Raw genomic sequence first — 19,231 nt, 5'->3', positions numbered from 1 at the left:
CCAACAATGTAGGAGGGATCCCCTTTCTCCACATCCTCTCCAGCAATTGTTGTTTCTTGCCTTGTCAATTTTTGCCATTCGAACTGGCATAAGGTGGTATCTCAGTGTGGTTTTGATTTGAATTTCCCTGATGGCTAATGATTTTGAACATTTTTTCATGTGTCTGTTAGCCAAGCAGGGACCATTTTTAAGTTATTTAATTTTGATTGGTTTTGTATTGGGAAACATGTCTTTTTTTTCTTTAAAGTACATTTTATTTTATTTTGTTGTTTAATTTTTTTTATTTTAATGTTTTTTTATTATGTTATGTTAGTCACCATACAGTACATCATTAGTTTTGTATGTAGTATTCCATGATTCATTGTTTTTGTATAACACCCAGAGCTCCATGCAATACACACCATCCTTAATACCCATCACTGGATTAACCCATCTCCCCACTCCCCTGCACTCTAAATAGTATGGAGATGCCTCAAAAACTTAAAAATAGAGCTACCCTATGACTCAGAAGTTGCACTACTGAGTATTTACTGCAAACATACAGATGTAGTGAAAAGAATGGGCATGTGCACCCCAATGTTCATAGCAGCAATGTCCACAATAGCCAAACTGTGAAAGGAGCCAAGATACCCTTCAACAGATTGATGGATAAAGAAGATGTGGTCCATATATACAATGGGATATTACTCAGCCATCAGAAAGGATGAATACCCACCATTTGCATCAACATGGCTGGAACTGGAGGAGATTATGCTAAATGAAATAAGTCAAGCAGAGAAAGACAATTATCATATGGTTTCACTTACTTGTGGAACATAGGGAATAGCATGGAAGACATTAGGAGAAGGAAGGGAAAAATGAAGGGGAGAGATCAGAGGGGGAGATGGACCATGAAAGACTATAGACTCTGGGAAACTAACTGAGGGAACCATGGCTCTGAAGTGCACTCCAAACATCGGGAATTATCCTTCCAGTAGTAATCATCATCATCATCATCATTATCATCGTCCTTGGTATAATGTATTATCTCAAAAGCTTTAAGTATGTGTGCATAGCTTCTAATCACCAAGTGAATGATCTCCCTGATTGGAATGTTAGAAAAGTAATGAATAGAATGAATGACTTAAACAATATTAACTTGAAGTTGTGATCTATGAATACCACAGAGATTCCGCAAAAAATGCCATAATCTATGAATAATACTCGGAGGATCAACAAAATCTGTGAAAAATTCGGAGCAGTAGCTGAAAGTGGCACCACATCTTAAATATTTATTATATCCCTCAGTTAAGCCAAGAATATGATCAAAAGAGGGAAATTGTTAAAAAAGAGACAACAGACCCCCAAACAGAGGCAATTGTACCCAACCCCATGTCAACAAGTGAAGACTTACTATCTAACTCACTTGTTTGCACATCCTTTCTATTTGCTAGATCAAATGCTGCCCAGTTAATAAATCATTGAATAAACTCAATTTGGTCTGTTTTGAACAGGAGCAATTTAACATTTGGGTCTTAACCTAAACCCTTTTGTTGCATTTCCACAACTGAACAATCATGAAATCTTACTTTTGTCTCTGTTTTTTAATACCCCTGCAATCACAGTTCTCACTTTTCATAATTTTTTCTAGTTAGGTCTAAATTGGAATTTAGAATCTGATGCATAGCTCTGAGGAAGTCCATATGCATGGCCTTGAGGAAGTATGACAAGAAAACAGCCTTAAGAATTCAGTCCATGGAGGAACTAAGCATGCGGCTGATGATCCAGAACAGATCTGAGACAAAAACATTAGAAAAGATGAGACCATAATACTAAGTAACCCACTATTGTGTCTATAAAGATTGTGATCTTAAAACCATGTGCGCTTTTCAAGAAATAGGCTACAAAAATTGCTGAGGGCCAATGAGGCAGAGACCCCAATGCATATTTTAGATGGGCCATGGAATTCAGGATAACAATTATAAAGTTACTAGATGGAATTGGAAAAAAAAAGCATAAAAGACACTGGAGAATCTCTTAGTGCAGAAATGAGATCTAATCAGGCTGAAAGTAACAATGTTCTACCTGAAATGCAGTCTAAATTGGATGCTCTAACGGATAGGGTCAATGAGGCAGAAGAGAGAGTAAATGACATAGAAGAAAAGTTGATAGAAAGGAAGGAAGCTGAAGGAAAGACAGAATAACTAATAAACTATGAGGAAAGGCTTTGAAAAAATCAGTGATGCCATAAAACAAACCAACATCAGAATTATTGGGGTGCCTGAGGGTGAAGAGAGAGGGAGAGGGCCAGAAGATACTGTTGAGCAAATCATGGCTCAGAACTTCCCTAATCTGGGGAAGGAAGCAAACATTCACATCCAAGAGGCAGAGAGGACCCCTCCAACAATCTGTAAAAATAGATCAACAACCCAACATATAATAGTAAAGCTTCCAAATTTCAGAAATAAAGAGAAACTCATGAAAGCAGCTCAGAAAAGAGATTTTTAATCTACAGAAGTAAAGATATTAGACTGACATCAGACCATCAGAGACCTGGCAGACCAGAAAGGGCCGCCATGATATATTATGTGTACTAAATGAGAAGAACATGCAGCTAAAAATACTTTATCTAACAGAGTTGTCATTCAGAATTCATGGAGAGATAAATAGCTTCAAGGATAGGCAGACACTGAAATAATATGTGACCATCAAGTCACCCATGCAGGAAATATTTAGAGGGATTCTGTAAGTGAAGAGAGACCCCAAGAATAATATAGACCAGAAAGAAACAGAGACAATCTACAGAAACAGGGATTTATATGTAATATAATAGCACTAAATTCATAGCTTTCAATAGTTATTCTGAAGGTAAATTGGCAAACTGTAGCAATGAAGGTTTAGAGTATCAGATTGGATAACAAAGCAAGATCCATCCATATGCTTTATACAAGACACTCATTTTAGACCTAAAGACACCTCCACACTGAAAGTGAGGGGATGGAGTACAATTTACCATGCTAATGGACCTCAAAAGAAAGCTGGGGTAGCAATCCACATATCATACAAATTCGATTTTAAATCAAAGCCTGTAGTAAGAGATGTAGAGGGACACTATATGATACTTAAAGGTTCTATCCAACAAGAAGATCTAACAGCTATAAATATTTATGCTTCTAATTTGGGATCAGTCCATATATCAACCAATTAATAACCAAATTAAAGAAATACATTGATAATAATACAATAATACTAGCGTAATTGAACCCTCACTCACAGCAATGGACAGCTCATCTATACAAGATTAACAAAGAGCTTTGAATGACACACAGGACCAGATGGACTTCACAAATATACACAGATCATTCCATTCTAAAGTAACAGAATACACATTCCTTTGGAGTGTACATGGAACATTCTGAAGAATAGATAACATAGTGGGTCACAAATCAGGTCTTAACTGGTACCAAAAGATTGGCATTATTCCTTGCATATTTTCAGATCACAATGCTTTGAAATGTGAACTCAATCACAAAAGCAAATTTGGAAGGAACTCAAACACTTGGAGGTTAAAGAGAATCCTCCCAAAGAATGAATGTGTTGAGCAGGAAATTAAAGAGGAGTTAGTAAAATTCATGGAAACTAGTGAAAATGGAAACACAAGTGTCCAAAACCTTTGGGATACAGCAAAGGTGGTCCTAAGATGGAAGTATATAACAATACAAGGCTTTCTCAAAAAAAATAGAAAATATTCAAGTACACAGACTACCCTTACACCTAAAGGACCAGTGGAAAGAACACAAAATAAAGCCTAACCCCAGCAAGAGAAGAGAAATAATAAAGATTAGAGCAGAAATCAATGAAATAGAAACCAGAAGAACAATAGAACAGATCAACAAAACTAGAATCTGCTTCACTGAAAGAATTATTAAGATTGACAAACCCCCAGACAGACTTATAAAAAGAAAAGAGAAAGGACACAAATGATTAAAATCATGATTGAAAGAAGAGAGTTCACGACTAACACCAAAGAAATACAAACAATTTTAAGAACATATTAGGAGCAACTATATGCCCACAGATTAGGCAATCTGGAAGAAATGGATGCATTCATGGAAACTTATAAATGAACATAACTGAAAGAGGAAGAAAAAGAATATCTGAACAGACCCATAACCAGCAAGGAAATTGATGTAGTAATCACAAACCTCCTAAAACAAAAGGGTCTAGGGCCAGATGGCTTCCAAGGGGAATTCTACCAATCACTTAAAGAAGAAATCATACCTATAATACTGAAGCTGTTTCAAAAAATAGGGACAGAAGGAAAACATCCAAATTAATTCTATGAGGCCCATATTGCCTTAATCCCAAACCAAAGACACCATCAAAAAGGAGATTGAAAGACCAATATCGTTGATGAACATGGATGTCAAAATATTCACCAAGATAGTGGCCAATAGGATCCAACAGTACATTAAAATGATTATTCACCATGGCCAAGTGGGATTTATTCCTAGGATGCAAGGATGGTTCAACATTCATAAATCAATCAGTGTGATAGAGCACATTAATAAAAGAAAAGACAAGAACCACATGATCCTCTCAATTGATGCATAAAAAGCATTTGGTAAAATACAGCACTCTTTATTGATTAAAACTCTCCCAAAGGTAGGGGTAGAGGGAAAATACCTCAATAACATAAAACCCATAAACAAAAACCCACAATCAGTACCATTCAAGATCAGGAACTTGATAGGAATGCCCACTGTTACCACTATTGTTCACCATAGTATTAGAAGTCATAGCCTCAGCAGACAACAAAAAGAAATAAAAGACATTTGAATTGGCAAAGAAGAAGTCAAACTCTTTCTTTTCTCAGATGATGTGACACTTTATGTGAAAAACCCAAAACTCCACCTCCAAATTGGTAGAACTCATACAGCAATTCAGCAAGGTGGCAGGATACCAAATCAATACACAGAAATCAGTTGGTTTTCTATACATTAACAATGTGACTGAAAAAAATGAAATTAAAGAATCGATCCCATTTACAATTGCACCAAATGCCATAAGATACCTATGAATAAACTTAACAAAAGAAGTAAATGATCTACTCTAGAAACTACAGAACACATATGAAAGAAATTAAAAAAGACACAGAGAGATGGAAAAAAAAATCCATGCTAAAGGTTTGGAAGAATAAACATTGTTAAAATGTCTATGCTCCCCAGAGCAATCTCCACATTCAATGCAATCCCTATCAAAATACAATTGACATTTTCCACAGAGCTGGGATTAATACACAGTGGGCATTCCTAAAGTTTGTGTGGAACCAGAAAAGAAGCCAAATCACCAAGGGAATGTTGAAAAAGAAAACCAAAGCTGGGCCATCACAATGCCTAACTTCAAGCTATATTACAAAGCTGTGATGATCAAAACAGCATGGTATTGGCACAAAAACAGGCACAGAGATCAATGGAACAGAACAGAGACCCCAGAAATGGATGCTCAACAACTACAGTCAACTAATCTTTGACAAAGCAGGAAAGAACATCGACTGGAAAAAAGACAGTCTCCTCAATAAATGGTGCTGGGAAAATTGGACAGCCACATCCAGAAGAATGAAACTGGGCCATTCTCTTACACCATATGGAAAGATAAACTAAAAATGGATGAAAATCTCAATGTGAGACATGAATCAATCAAAATCCTAGAGAACACAAATGTCAGCCCCTTCTTTAACTGACCACAGCAACTTCTTGCAAGATACATCTCTAAAGGCAAGGGAAACAAGCAAAAATGAACTTTTGGGACTTCATCAAGATAAAAAGCTTTTGCACATCAAAGGTAACAGTCAACAAAACTAAGAGGCATCTGACAAAATGAGAGAAGATCTCTGCAAATGACTTATCAGATAAAGGCCTTGTATCCAATATCTATAAAGAACCTCTCACTCAATACCCAAAAAACTAATAATCCAGTTAAGAAATGGGCAGAAGACATGAACAGATACTTCTCTAAAGAAGACATACAAATGGCCACAGACATTTGTTCAATGCTTAGACAATGCTCAATGTCACTTGTCATCAGGGAATTACTAATTAAAACCACAACGGGATATCACTATACACTGGTAAGAATGGCTAAAGTTAAGAAGACAGGAAACAATAAATATTGGCAAGGATGTGGAGAAAGGGGAACTCTCTTACTGTAAGTTGGTACAGCCACTCTGGAAAACAGTATGGAGGTTCCTCTAGAAGTTAAAAATAGAACTACATTATGACCCAGCAATTGCACTACTGAGCATTTCCCCCAAAGACACAGATGTAGTGAAAAGAAGGGGCACATGCACCCCAATGTTCATAACAGCAAGATCCATAATAGCCAAACTGTGGGAAGAGTCAAATTGTCCTTAAACAGATGAATGGATTAAAAAGATGTAGTTCATATATGCAATGGAATATTTATTACTCAGTCATCATAATGTATTAATACCTACCATTCGCATTGAAATGGATTTAACTGGTGGGGATTATGCTATGTGAAATAAGTCAAGCAGAGAAAGAGAATCATCATATGATTTCACTCATATGTGGAACCTAAGGAATAGTGTGGAGGACCACATGAGGAATGGAGGGAAAACTGAAGGGGAAGAAATCAGAGAGGGAGAAAAACCATGAGAGACTATCAACTCTGGGAAACAATCTGAGGGTTGCTTATGAGCAGATGGTTAAGGGGATGTGGTAACTGTGTGATAGGCATTAAAGGGAGCACGTGATGTGATTAGTACTGGGTGTTATAGTCAACTGATGAACTATTGAATACTACATCTGAAACTAATGATGTACTATATGTTGGCTAATTCAATTTAAATTAAAACTAAGGAAAACCAAACAAGCAGAAACTAAAAAGGTAGTGCATTTACACAGGTTGTTTTCCATTTAGGTAATAAGAAAATAATGTTGATATATGAGATATGGATGCATTTCACCTACGTAAAGAAAAGGAATGTATCATTTAAGAATAGTGGGTTAAGAAACAAAAATTGTAATGATCTGTTTAACCCATGTATATAAAAAGATTAAAAAATGATTTCTGAGCATTGATTTTGTATCCTGCCACATTACAGACTTGCTCTGTAAGTTCTAGTACTTTGTGGGTGGAGTCTTTTGGGTTTTCCATATAAAGTATCATGTCATCTACAAAGAGAGACGGTTTGACTTCTTCTTTGCCGATTTGGATACCTTTTATCCCTATTTGTTGTCTGATTGCTGTTGCAAGGACTTCTAGTATTATGTTGAATAATAATGACTAGAGTGGGCATCCTTGTCATGTTCCTGATCTTAAGGCAAAGGCTTCAAGCTTTTCCACATTGAGAATGATATTCACTGTAGACTTTTCAAAGATGGTTTTTATGAGATTGAGGAATGTACCCTCTATCCCTATACTCTGAAGGGTTTTAATCAGGAAAGTTTGCTGCATTGTGTCAAATGCTTTTCTGCATCAATTGAAAGGATCATATGGTTCTTGACCCTTTTCTTGTTGATATGATCTAGCACACTGATTGATCTGTGAATGTTGAACCACCCGTGCATCCCAAGGATGAATCCCACTTGGTCTTGATGGATAATCCTTTTAATGTACTGGTGGATCCTATTAGCTAGGATCTTGTTGAGATTTTTGGTGTCCATATTCATCAGGGATATCGGTCTGTAATTCTCATTTTTTTAATGTTTTTTTTATTATATTATGTTAGTCACCATACAGTACATCCCTGATTTCTGATGTAAAGTTCGATGATTCATTAGTTGCATATAACACCCAGTGCACCATGCAATAGTGTAATTCTCATTTTGGATGGGGTCTTTGCCTGGTTTGGGGATCAAAGTAATATTGGCCTCATAGAATGAGTTTGGTAGTTTTCCTTCTGTTTCTATTTTTTGAAACAGCTTCAGGAGAATAGGTATTATTTCTTCTTTGAATGCTTGGTAGAATTCCCTGGGGAATCCTTCAGGCCCCAGACTCTTGTTTTTGGGGAGGTTTTTGATCACTGCTTCAATCTCTTCATAATTAATTGGACTGTTGAAATAATCAATTTCTTCCTGTTTCAGTCTTGGTAGTTTATCGGTTTCCAGGAAGGCATCCATTTCTTCCAGGTTGTTTAATTTATTGGCATAAAGTTGTTGATAAAAGTTTCTAATGATCCTTCCTATTTCATTGGTGTTGGTCGTTATCTCTCCCCTTTCATTCATAATTTTATTAATTTGGGTCCTTTCTCTATTCTTTTGAATACGTCTGGCCAGTGGCTTACCGATCTTATTTATTGTTTTACAGAACCAGCTTCTAGCTCTGTTGATCTGCTCTACTGTGCTCCTTGTTTCTAATTCATTGATCTCTGCTCTAATCTTGATCAACTGCTTAAACGTGCATGGGTTAGGCCTGTTCTTCTGTCCCAGCTCCAGCTTCTTGAGGTGAGAATATAAAAACTGCATTTTAGATTGTTCTATTCTTTTGAGTGAGGCTTGAATGGCTATGTATTTTTCCCTTAGGACTGCCTTTGCAGTGTCCCATAGGTTTTGGACCATTGTGTTTTCATTCTCGTTGGTCTCCATAAATTGTTAAATTGATTTTTAATTTCCTGGTTTACCCAATCATTCTTGAGTAGGATGGCTCTTGGTTTCCAAGTGTTTGAGTTTCTTACAAATTTTTCCTTGTGATTGAGTTCCAATTTGAAAACATTGTGGTCTAAGAATATGTGGGGAATAATTTCAGTCTTTTGGTATCAGTTGAGACCTGTTTTGTGACCTAGTATATGGTCTATTCTGGAGAAAGTTCCATGATTATTCAAAAAGAATGTGTATTCTGTTGTCCTGGGTTGTAGTGTTCTATATATATCTATGAGGTCCATCTGGTCTAGTATATCATTCAAAGCTCTTGTTTCTCTGTTGATTTTCTGCTTAGGTGATCTGTCTATTGCTGAGAGTGGAGTGTCGACATCCCCTATTATTAATGTGTTATTATCTATATGTCTCTTTATTCTGGTTAAGAGTTTGCTGCTTCATTTACCCTCACTGTCAGAGCATCCGGTTTAGACCGCCTTTCATTCATAGCATTCTTAATTTCCTCCAGATTCTTTCTCACTTCAGCCCTTAGAGAGCCTATATTTTCATAAATATTTTTCTCAAGCCTACACATCATCTTGGCCATTGTTATTCTGAACTCCATTTCTGACAATATGTTTATATTCATATCCATTAGTTCTGTGGCAGAGGCTACAGTCTTTATGTCTTTCCTTTGATGGGGGTTCCTCCTCCTTGTCATTCTGATGAGGTGTGGTTGCAGGGATGTACAGAGCCCAAATTATTGACCAGGACCCAAACAAGATGCACCTGTTTTATAGGGACCTTAGGGATGTGGGCTTCTTGTTCTTTCACCATGCCTTCTCGGGGAGGGGTCTGCCGCACTGATACTCAGGCAACCCTGTTTGGGCAGAGTTGCCCTTCCCAATGGGAGGCACATTGGGAACTGATTTTTCTGGGCTTTTGCTCTCTGGTGGATTTCCTCGGTAGCTTTCTGTGTCTCTTCTGAGAGTCAGAGCAGCAGTGACCATATCCAATCCTCTGTCTCAGAACAGAGAGATCACAGTCTGGTCTTCACTGAGCTTTCCAGGCCACTCTAACTCCATTTCTGACTGCGCTGCTAAAAACCCATAGCGTCCTGTGTTGTGTGCCCCACAATAGGTCTCCCAGTCTTCCTTCCCAGGGCTGGCATGTGTCTGCCCTTTGTGCTTCTAAACTGCCAGCCTCCCCCAGTTTGTGCACATGCTCCTGAGCTCCCAGTTTAAGTCTGGTTTACACACATGCTCTAGAACTTCTGATTTCAATCTGGTTTCCCTGTGGCTACTGGTCCATGAGTCTGGCCCACTCCCCAGCACAGGAGGCTTCTACTTCCCTCATCCAGAGCATGGCAGCTCCCTCGCCCTTCCATTTTTCTTCCAATATCTGCACGGAGACTCTCGGCTTCCCACTTCATACCTTGATACCCAGAGCCAGAGATGTTCATTTGTAGAGAACCAGATATATCTTCTTACTTCTCAGGCTGATTTCATGGCCGTTCAGGATGGTCTGGTAGATATCCAGCTTTATCAGGGGACTGGCTGAAATAGGGTCTCCTACTCCTCCACCATCTTTTTGAGCTCACACCTCTCTTCAATAAAATCTTTTTTTAAAAAAAGGATAGAGAGCAATATAAGTTAAAATTATGGCTCTACTGATAATGTAAATTATTATAGTTTCTTTGGGAGACATTTGGAAATATTTATAAAATTCATTAAAAAAGCTGTTTTGCATCAACATGGATGGGACTAGAGAAGATTATGCTAACTGAAATAAGTCAAGCAGAGAAAGAAAATTAACATATGGTTTCACTCATTTGTGGAACATAAGGAATAGCAGGGAAATTGGTAGGAGAAGGAAGGGGAAAATAAAGGGGGCATAAATAGAGGGGGAAATGAACCATGAGAAACTATGGACTGTGAGAAACAAGCTGAGGGTTTTAGAGGGGAGGGCAAGGGGGAATGGGCTAGCCCTGTGGTGGGTATTAAGGAGGGGACAAATTGCATGGAATACTGGGTGTTATACACAAACAATGAATCATGGAACACTGCATCAAAAACTAATGATATACTGTATGGTGAATAACATATCATAATTTTAAAAAGTTGTTTTTGGCAAAGATTCCATTTCCCATCATTATTTTAGGTACAATTGAGCATATGTTCAAAGGAAAATTTCAACCTGAGCAATGATACTGAATTTAGTTTTTTCAAGAGGAGATGAAATTATATATCCGTTTATATATACATATATATAAATGGAGATATAAATCTCCATATGTATTAAAATGAACAAAATTTAAAAAATCCAAAAGAAAAAAAAACAAAACATGCAAAGAGGTACCATGCACATATAAAGATATGAAAAGATAAGTGATATGTAACAAGAAATGTAGGCCTTTTGTTACACGTTTACATGAAGACTAAAAAAGCATTATTTAGATTATGTATACAAATACCCACTTGGTTCAATTTAGTCTGTAATATTATATTTTAAAGAGAGTGGTGAATACACTGATATTTATTTTTAAATACTATGTTCTCACTGAAATATGTATAAAGCTAAGAATACCAGGGCACCTGGTTGCCTCAGTCAGTTGGACGTCTTACTTTTGATTGTGGTACATGTCAGGATCTTAGGATTGTGAGATCAATTCCCAGGTGAAGCTCTGAGCCAAGCGTGGAGGCTGCTTAAGATTCTCTCTCTCCCTCTCCCCACCTCCAAAACCCCCTCTAAAAGGAAAAAAGAAAGAAAGAAAGAAAAGCTAAGAATATCTGTCAATGTAATTTAGCCTATGAAGAACTAAAGGAGAATAATCATCTTATCTCAATGAAAGTAAGCCATTATTTTATCCAATTAAATGACTTGATAAAACTTTCATGAAAGAAATAGAAAGGCATTATACTAATGGGCTTAGTATGTCTATCAATACCTCAAGCCAACCTTGATAGTGGAACTTTATAATCATAACCAGTATTATATGTTACAAATAACATATGTTTAGTATATATTTTATCATGCTATAAGTGTTTATGTATTTTATTCTAATGATACACATTAAGAAAAGGAAGTCTAAAAATGGAACAACAGAAACAAAATTTTCCATCACTTCCATGTAGTATTTGTCTCTGCAATGAAGAACACTAGAGTAGGAAATGACATCCTTGGATTAAAAATCAACATACAGCAATCAATAGATTTCTATACATCAACAAAAGCAAAGGAAAAGTAGTAGAAACATGATCCATACATTGGAGCAATCAAATATAAAATACCCACGGACATTTCTATCCAGCAAGGTATTCACTTTAAAATAGAGGTTTTGAAGGTTATAAAAGACATTAAGGAAAATATGAATAGATTGAACAGTATGTGGAGAACTTCAAGATATTTTTTTAAAAATGTCAATTCTGCCCAAGTAAAGTGATGCACTCCTCCTATAATATTGGAAGACAGGGTACAGGGAAGAGTGATGGTGCAGCATAGAAGCTGAATGAGTTCTGGATACCTGATGTAGAGCATGGTGACTATACTTAGTTGACAAAACCCTATTATAGTCTCAAGATTTACTAAGAGTGTAGATCTCAAGTGTTCTAACTGCACAGGAAAAATGGTAACTATTTGAGATGAGGATTATTTTAGTTAGCTTGATGGTGGTGGTCATTCCATAATATATACATTGATCAAAATATCAAGTTGAATACCTTAAATATATTCAATTTTCATGTGCTCATAAAGCCTAATAAAGCTAAAAAATGGAGTTGCCATTAACATTGGAATATCTTGTCCACCATTCATCAGCTGTATTACAAACAGGAAGAAAACGAACAAAAAAATTTAAATTATAAGAGTACCTATCACCATGTTGGTAAGTGTCTGTGAGTTTGCATATACGTTTGCCACAGTGCCAATTACACAGGAGGCACTCAGTATGTTTTTCCTCTTATTACTGTGTGAGAGGGGGCAGAAAGTTTCAGGGAGTTCAAACTAAAACGTATGGAAGGAGACATAATTATCTACCCAGAGTAAGTACTAAAAACAAAACAAAACAAAACAAACAAAACCAAATTCTGTTTCTTTGTCCTAGGAGAGGGGATGGAAAACAATGCAAACTGTTATAATTAAAGACAAGGGAATGGAATCCCCAGAGGACTAGAAAATTAATTTTCCATCTTCTCACCATGGTCGGCAGAGTAGCGATTACCTAGGAGTAAAAATCCCTTTGATTTATACTGCTGCTTTGTGTTTCCCAGAGAAGCAACAGAGGGTAAGCTCCCAATAAAACAATTCAGAGCAGGTATGAATCCCATATTCCATGAGTGTTTTTAGAATTTAAGTAAAACCATATTAATAATTTTCTGCTTAAAAAATATCTACAAAGTTATGTATATTTTCACAGGTGTATATGTATTCACGTTCATCTATATACATATCCATTTAATTAGAGTAATGCTGATTCTATAGTATGTTAAATAATATAATAAATTTAGAGTTATACTTAAATGTGTGGTGTTATAAAGCCATTGGGCTGATCTCATGAACGCTATAAGTAACTATCCCTAGATGTGCCTCATGGTTCTAGTTCATTATTTTGTGTTTTGATTTCTTTAACAGTAATGATAAACTTCCCAAGTGTGTGTTAGGTGCTGCTGCTGCAGCTGTTTTTTTTTTTTTTTTTTTTTTGTCGTCTTTCTTCTTCTTCTTCTTCTCCTTCTTCTTCTCTTTGATTATAGAAATACAAAAACATGATTCATTACTTGCATATAACACCCAGTGCACCATGCAATACGTGCCATCCTTACTACCCATCACCAGCCTATTCCATTCCCCCACACCCGCCCCTCTGAAGCCCTCAGTTTGTTTCCCAGAGTCCACAGTCTCTCATGGTTCATTCCCCCTTCTGTTTACCTCGGATTCATTCTTCCCTTTCTTCTCCTACTGATTGTCCTACTTCTTATGTTCCATAAATGAGTGAAACCATATAATAATTGTCTTTCTCTTCTTGACTTATTTAATGAATCATAGAACTTTACATCAAAAACTAGGGATGTACTGTATGGTGACTAACATAATATAATTTAAAAATATTATTAGAAGGGCCATATGCACCTCAATGTTCATAGCAGCATTGTCCACAATAGCTAAATTGTGAAAGGAACCGAGATGCCCTTCAACAGATGACTGGATTAAGAAGTTGTGGTCCATATATACAATGGAATATTACTTAGCCATCAGAAAGAATGAGTTCTCAACATTTGCTGCAACATGGACAGCACTGGAGGAGATAATGTTAAGTGAAATAAGTCAATCAGAGAAAGACAATTATCATATGATTTCTCTCATCTATGGAACATAAGAACTAGGATGATCAGTATGGGAAGAAGGGGATAAAGAAAGGGGGGGGTAATCAGAAGGGGGAATGAAGCATGAGAGACTATGGACTCTGAGAAACAAACTGAGGGCTTCAGAGGGGAGGGGGTGGAGGAATGGAATAGGCTGGTGATGGGTAGTAAGGAGGGCACATATGGCATGGTGCACTGGGTGTTATATGCAACTAATGAATCATCAAACTTTACATAAAAAACCAGGGATGTACTGTATGGTGACTAACATAATATAATAAAAAAACACTTAATACAAAAAATATTATTAAAAAATAAATAAAAAATAAAAATAACAAAAACAAAACCAAAAACAACAAAAAAGAAATAAAAAAACGTGCAAGATATGTAATTTTCCTTTCTGGTAATGTACTCTCTCATTTGGAATTGTATACTATTTAAACTCATGCAAGACGTGATATCAATAATCAGGTAAGAATATTTGTTAGTTAATGCGATACTTTCTGTTGAACATGGCTATATGGAGATAACTGGTTTCATTTCTTAAGTGATATTTGTGCAGGCATTTTATGTTATTCTTTCATTTCATCTGTACAATATTATTTTTGAGGAATGTGGTACTATCCTGTTTGTTGGGATAGAATTATGGTAGGAGTTAAGTTACTTGCCTCAGCTCACAGATGGGAACAGTTGGATAAAAATCAATGCTGGTGTTCTTTAGGTGAGAAAAAAATTGGTGGTGAAGTGAGTAGGAAAAAAGTGGTGAATGAGGATAAGAACATGGGTGCATCATTGTAAGGTAGTTTTGGACCTCATTTTCTTTTAATAAGCACAGCTCACATTCACAGATGCTTTACCATTGTTACATGCCCTTCCAAGTCCTTTACATGTATTTTTAAGTTGTTTTATATAACTTCAAGTTTAACGACTAATTTACTACATATGCAAAGTGTTCTACAAAAACATTATACCCTTGTTTTTGAAAATTAGCATGAGACTTTCTAATTATATAACCTTCTTGGTCCTCACTGGTGATAACTGTTATTTCAACACTGTTACATTTTTTTTTAAATAATATGTCATCTGTATTTAAACTTCATATTGTAGGGTTTGTGAAGAGTTTGCCTGTGATCTATTTTGTTCATTCAACATTCTAATATTGAGGCTTATTAATGATAGTGTAGCTATCAGATTATGCAGCTATGCTATTAACCTTGTTATTGATCCTCATTCATGTTGTATTTTGACATCAGAAACAAGTTTGCTATGGTCACTTTGGATCATGTGAGATTTTTTTGTTTTTACTTTTCTCAACTGTTTTGTTTCCTGACCATTCCTGTACAAAAGACTATAAATAATTTTGCAGGCAGAATTGATTACACCGTTATGTGTCTGGCATCATTTTGCTCAGTGCTTTTCTAATTTTTTAAATCAAATCCTGGCCACTCCATGACTTTTTTTTTTAATTAGTTCACTCAGTGATTCTTTTCTCAATTTCTGGGCATGATTTCTATGATTAATGAGTTGCCATTGCTATGGACCTGTACACAGAATCACAATGTCATGAAATCCAGTCACTCTTCTTTGTGACATCATGAGATGAAAATACAGACAAACCATTCCAGTAGATTAGTATTTTTAGGTCATAATCATTCATGAATTAAAAATTTAAAATATCTTTGAGTGTTTTTCCTTCTTACAACATCATTCATAGTTTGTATACATAATAAAAACTTAAAGAAAGTGTATTTTACTACCTCCCCACTTAAAAAAAAATCTTTTCAAGCTCATGAAGCAGAATTCAACATTTTATCTTCCTCTACAGATTAATTTTCCCTTGCTACTTTTTGGTTACTTGGCCTTTTTGTTTAGTTTTGTTTTTGATATATTCACAAAAATATTCACAACTGAGCAAAAGTGCATCCCTGTCTAATTGTTTTATTGGCCAGATTTATCTTTCTGCTTATGGCATTGTTTTTATTACCTTCCTTCATATATTAACTTTTCCTATGCATGTATACTTACCTCATCAATTTAATTTTAAATGCTACAATGAACATGAAATAGAACTCTAATTTACAATCTCTGTTTCCCTAATATCTTCTATATATTTCACTTTTTTTCTTTTTTGTTTGCATATAGGTTCCATTTTGTAGAATTTATGCATGCATTGCTCTTTCTTATAGAGTGCTCTCTCTCTCTCTCTCTCTCTCTCTCTCTCTTTTTACTTCTCCTGGACTTTTACATTAGTCAGATACCATCAGATGCCTGAGGGCTTCCTTGATTATTCAAAATTCAAGGTGTAATGTTAACATCTTCTTTTCAATTATTTTCCCACAACTTTATAGTGTTTTACTATTTTAAATTATTTTACTTTTAATTTTTTTAAAGATTTTTATTTATTTATTCGACAGAGATAGAGACAGCCAGTGTGAGAGGGAACACAAGCAGGGGGAGCGGGAGAGGAAGAAGCAGGCTCCCAGCAGAGGAGCCTGATGTGGGGCTCGATTCCAGAACGCCGGGATCACGCCCTGAGCCGAAGGAAGACGCTTAACCGCTGTGCCACCGAGGCACCCCTTTACTTTTAATTTTTATTATGTTCAGTTTTAATATTTTTTGTCACCATCTGATTACAATATGTAAGGGCAAATATATATATATATATATGTATATATATATACATATATATATATATACATATATATATATTTTTTTGACAGCTGCTTTACTACCAGTACCCAACACATAGACAGATATTCATAAGCATTGTTTGAATGTATGAACCTTAAGCCTCTCTGAATTTCTGTTTTTGTATGTAGTAATTTTTTTAGGAGATATCAGATGTATTCATTTCCAGTGAAGCATAACAAGGTCCCACACACAGGTTGGCTTAAAATGACACAATTAAATTCTCTGAGTAGTGGAGACTACTGGAATTCTAAAATCAAGATATCAACAGGCTTGGTTACTTCTGAGGGATGTAAGAAAATCTGTTCCATGCCTCTCTCCTAGCTTCTGGTGATGACTAAAAATCATTGAAATTTGTTGGTATATAAATATATAACTTAAGACTCTGCCTTTATTGCAATGCATTCTCCTCGTGTCTATGTCTTCGCATGGGAATCTTATATGGACGCCAGTCATATTTGATTGGGGTTTGCCCTACTCCAGTATGAGCTCATCTTAGCTAATAATTTTCTCTTTTTAAGATTTATTTGTTTATTTGAGAGAGAGAAAGTGTGGGAGACAGGAGCAGAGGGAGAGTGAGAGAGAGAAACTCAAGCAGACTCTGTGCTTGGGGCTCAATCTCACAACCCTGAGATCATGACCTGAGCTGAAACCATGAGTTGGATGCTTGACCAACTGTGCCACCCAAGCACGCTTAGCTAATTATTTTCAAATGAGTTTACATTCTGAGATGCTTGGGTTAAGACTCAACATATCTCTTTTGGGGAAACACAAGTCACCCTATCATATTGGGTTATACAAAAGGAGACAAAGCTTTTATATTTGCATAATTAAAATATTTTCTCAGTTCGTCCACTTACTGCATAAACATTTACTATAAATTACAAATCAAACACTCTAAACTGTAAAGTAACTGACAAATATAAAGGTTTGGTTAACACTGACAGAAAAATCACACAGTATCATGAAAGCAAAGGTCCATATTGTATTCTTTATCTCTGTCATTTTGACCCATGCTGAATTAAGCTTAATTTCTTTATCAACTAACCTATAAAAGATTTCTGATGTTTCGAGGCACTGTCTAATTGATTTTGGGAATTTTCCTTTTTGAAGACACACTATCAATTATAAAGATGTATATTTTTACATTAATTTTCAAAGGATGTTTAGAAGCTGAACTTAGGAAAAGTTCCACTCTTGTAAAAATTAGTACCAAGAGAACATAGTTCATTCTGTTATTATACTTTTTGTTCTTTGAGATTCCTAGGTCCAGTGATGTCATCTTAATCACTGACTTACAGAATTTACCACTTGCTTGCTTTGTAAGGCACTGAATACATGTTTACCAAATTAATGAAGTAATATCACTTTCTCTTGTATTAGATAAAGAACACATTAATCATGGCATGGGGCAATCAGACATTCACCTCTGATTTCATCCTTCTGGGAATCTTCAGTCACAGCCCCACCCACATCTTCCTGTTCTCTTTGGTCTTGGTCATCTTCATAGTGGCTTTCATGGGAAACACTGCTATGATTCTCCTTATCTACCTGGACCCCCAGCTCCACACCTCCATGTACTTCCTCCTCAGCCAACTGTCCCTCATGGACCTCATGCTCATCACCACCACTGTACCCAAGATGGCCTTCAACTACTTGTCTGGCAGCAAGTCCATTTCTGTGGCAGGTTGTGCCACACAAATTTTCTTCTATACATCACTAATTGGCTGTGAATGTTTCCTGTTGGCAGTCATGGCTTATGACCGCTATATTGCCATTTGCCACCCTCTAAGATATCCCAATCTTATGAGTCCCAAAATTTGTGGTCTTATGACTGCATCTTCCTGGATCCTGGGTTCTACTGATGGTGTCATTGATGCTGTAGCTACATTTTCCTTCTCCTATTGTGGGTCCCGGGAAATAGCCCAGTTCTTCTGTGATTTTCCTTCCCTGCTGATCATCTCATGCAATGACACATCAACATTTGAAGAAGTTCTTTTCTACTGCTGTATAATAATGATTATTTTCCCTGTAGCGGTAATCATTGCTTCCTATGCTCGTGTTATTCTGGCTGTCATTCGCATGGCGTCTGGTGAGGGTCGCCGAAAAACTTTTGCCACGTGTTCATCTCACCTCATAGTGGTGGGAATGTACTATGGAGCAGTTTTGTTCATGTACATGCGGCCCACTTCAGATCGTTCCCCCACCCAGGACAAAATGGTCTCTGTCTTCTACGCCATCCTTACTCCCATGCTGAATCCCCTGATCTACAGCCTCCGCAACAAGGAAGTCGCAAGAGCATTCATGAAGGTATTAGGGAAGGGCAAGTCTGGACAATAAATTGCTTAATTATTTTCATGCTTTGCTAAGTTCTCTTTAGTGTCCTTCTTTCCATTCTGATTTTTTAAAATGGCGCTTCTTATGTATACATTTTTGGAAAAGCACATTCCTGGGCAACAACACAATCCTTTCATTTTAAAGAAAATTATTTCATTTGTTATTATTTTCATTTAATTAAGTTATAACTACATTCGTGGCCATTTGTTGAATAAGGACATTATAGGTGGACTGAAAGGTTCAGGAATTTTTTGGCATATATTCAGGTAACAA

At 36.3% G+C, this 19,231-nt stretch overlaps 1 protein-coding gene across 1 annotated transcript; it reads left to right on the top strand.

Annotated features, from left to right (window-relative positions):
• Positions 1–18,022: 18,022 nt before the first annotated feature.
• Positions 18,023–18,961, top strand: LOC103680800 (olfactory receptor 2M3-like). The gene has a single exon (XM_008710280.2). It carries the CDS (start codon positions 18,023–18,025, stop codon positions 18,959–18,961), a length of 939 nt encoding a protein of 312 aa, XP_008708502.2.
• The last annotated feature ends 270 nt before the right edge of the window (positions 18,962–19,231 follow it).

The sequence above is a fragment of the Ursus maritimus genome, unplaced genomic scaffold (assembly GCF_017311325.1).
Source record: "Ursus maritimus isolate PB19 unplaced genomic scaffold, ASM1731132v1 scaffold_5, whole genome shotgun sequence".
Lineage (NCBI taxonomy): Eukaryota > Metazoa > Chordata > Mammalia > Carnivora > Ursidae > Ursus > Ursus maritimus.
Note: the sequence above shows the minus strand (reverse complement) of the source record. Positions and strands in the feature narration are given on the sequence as shown.

What these genes read in the sequence shown, in the direction of transcription:
- LOC103680800 (XM_008710280.2), top strand. Translation starts at nt 18,023, where the DNA reads ATGGCATGGGGCAATCAGACATTCACCTCTGATTTCATCCTTCTGGGA.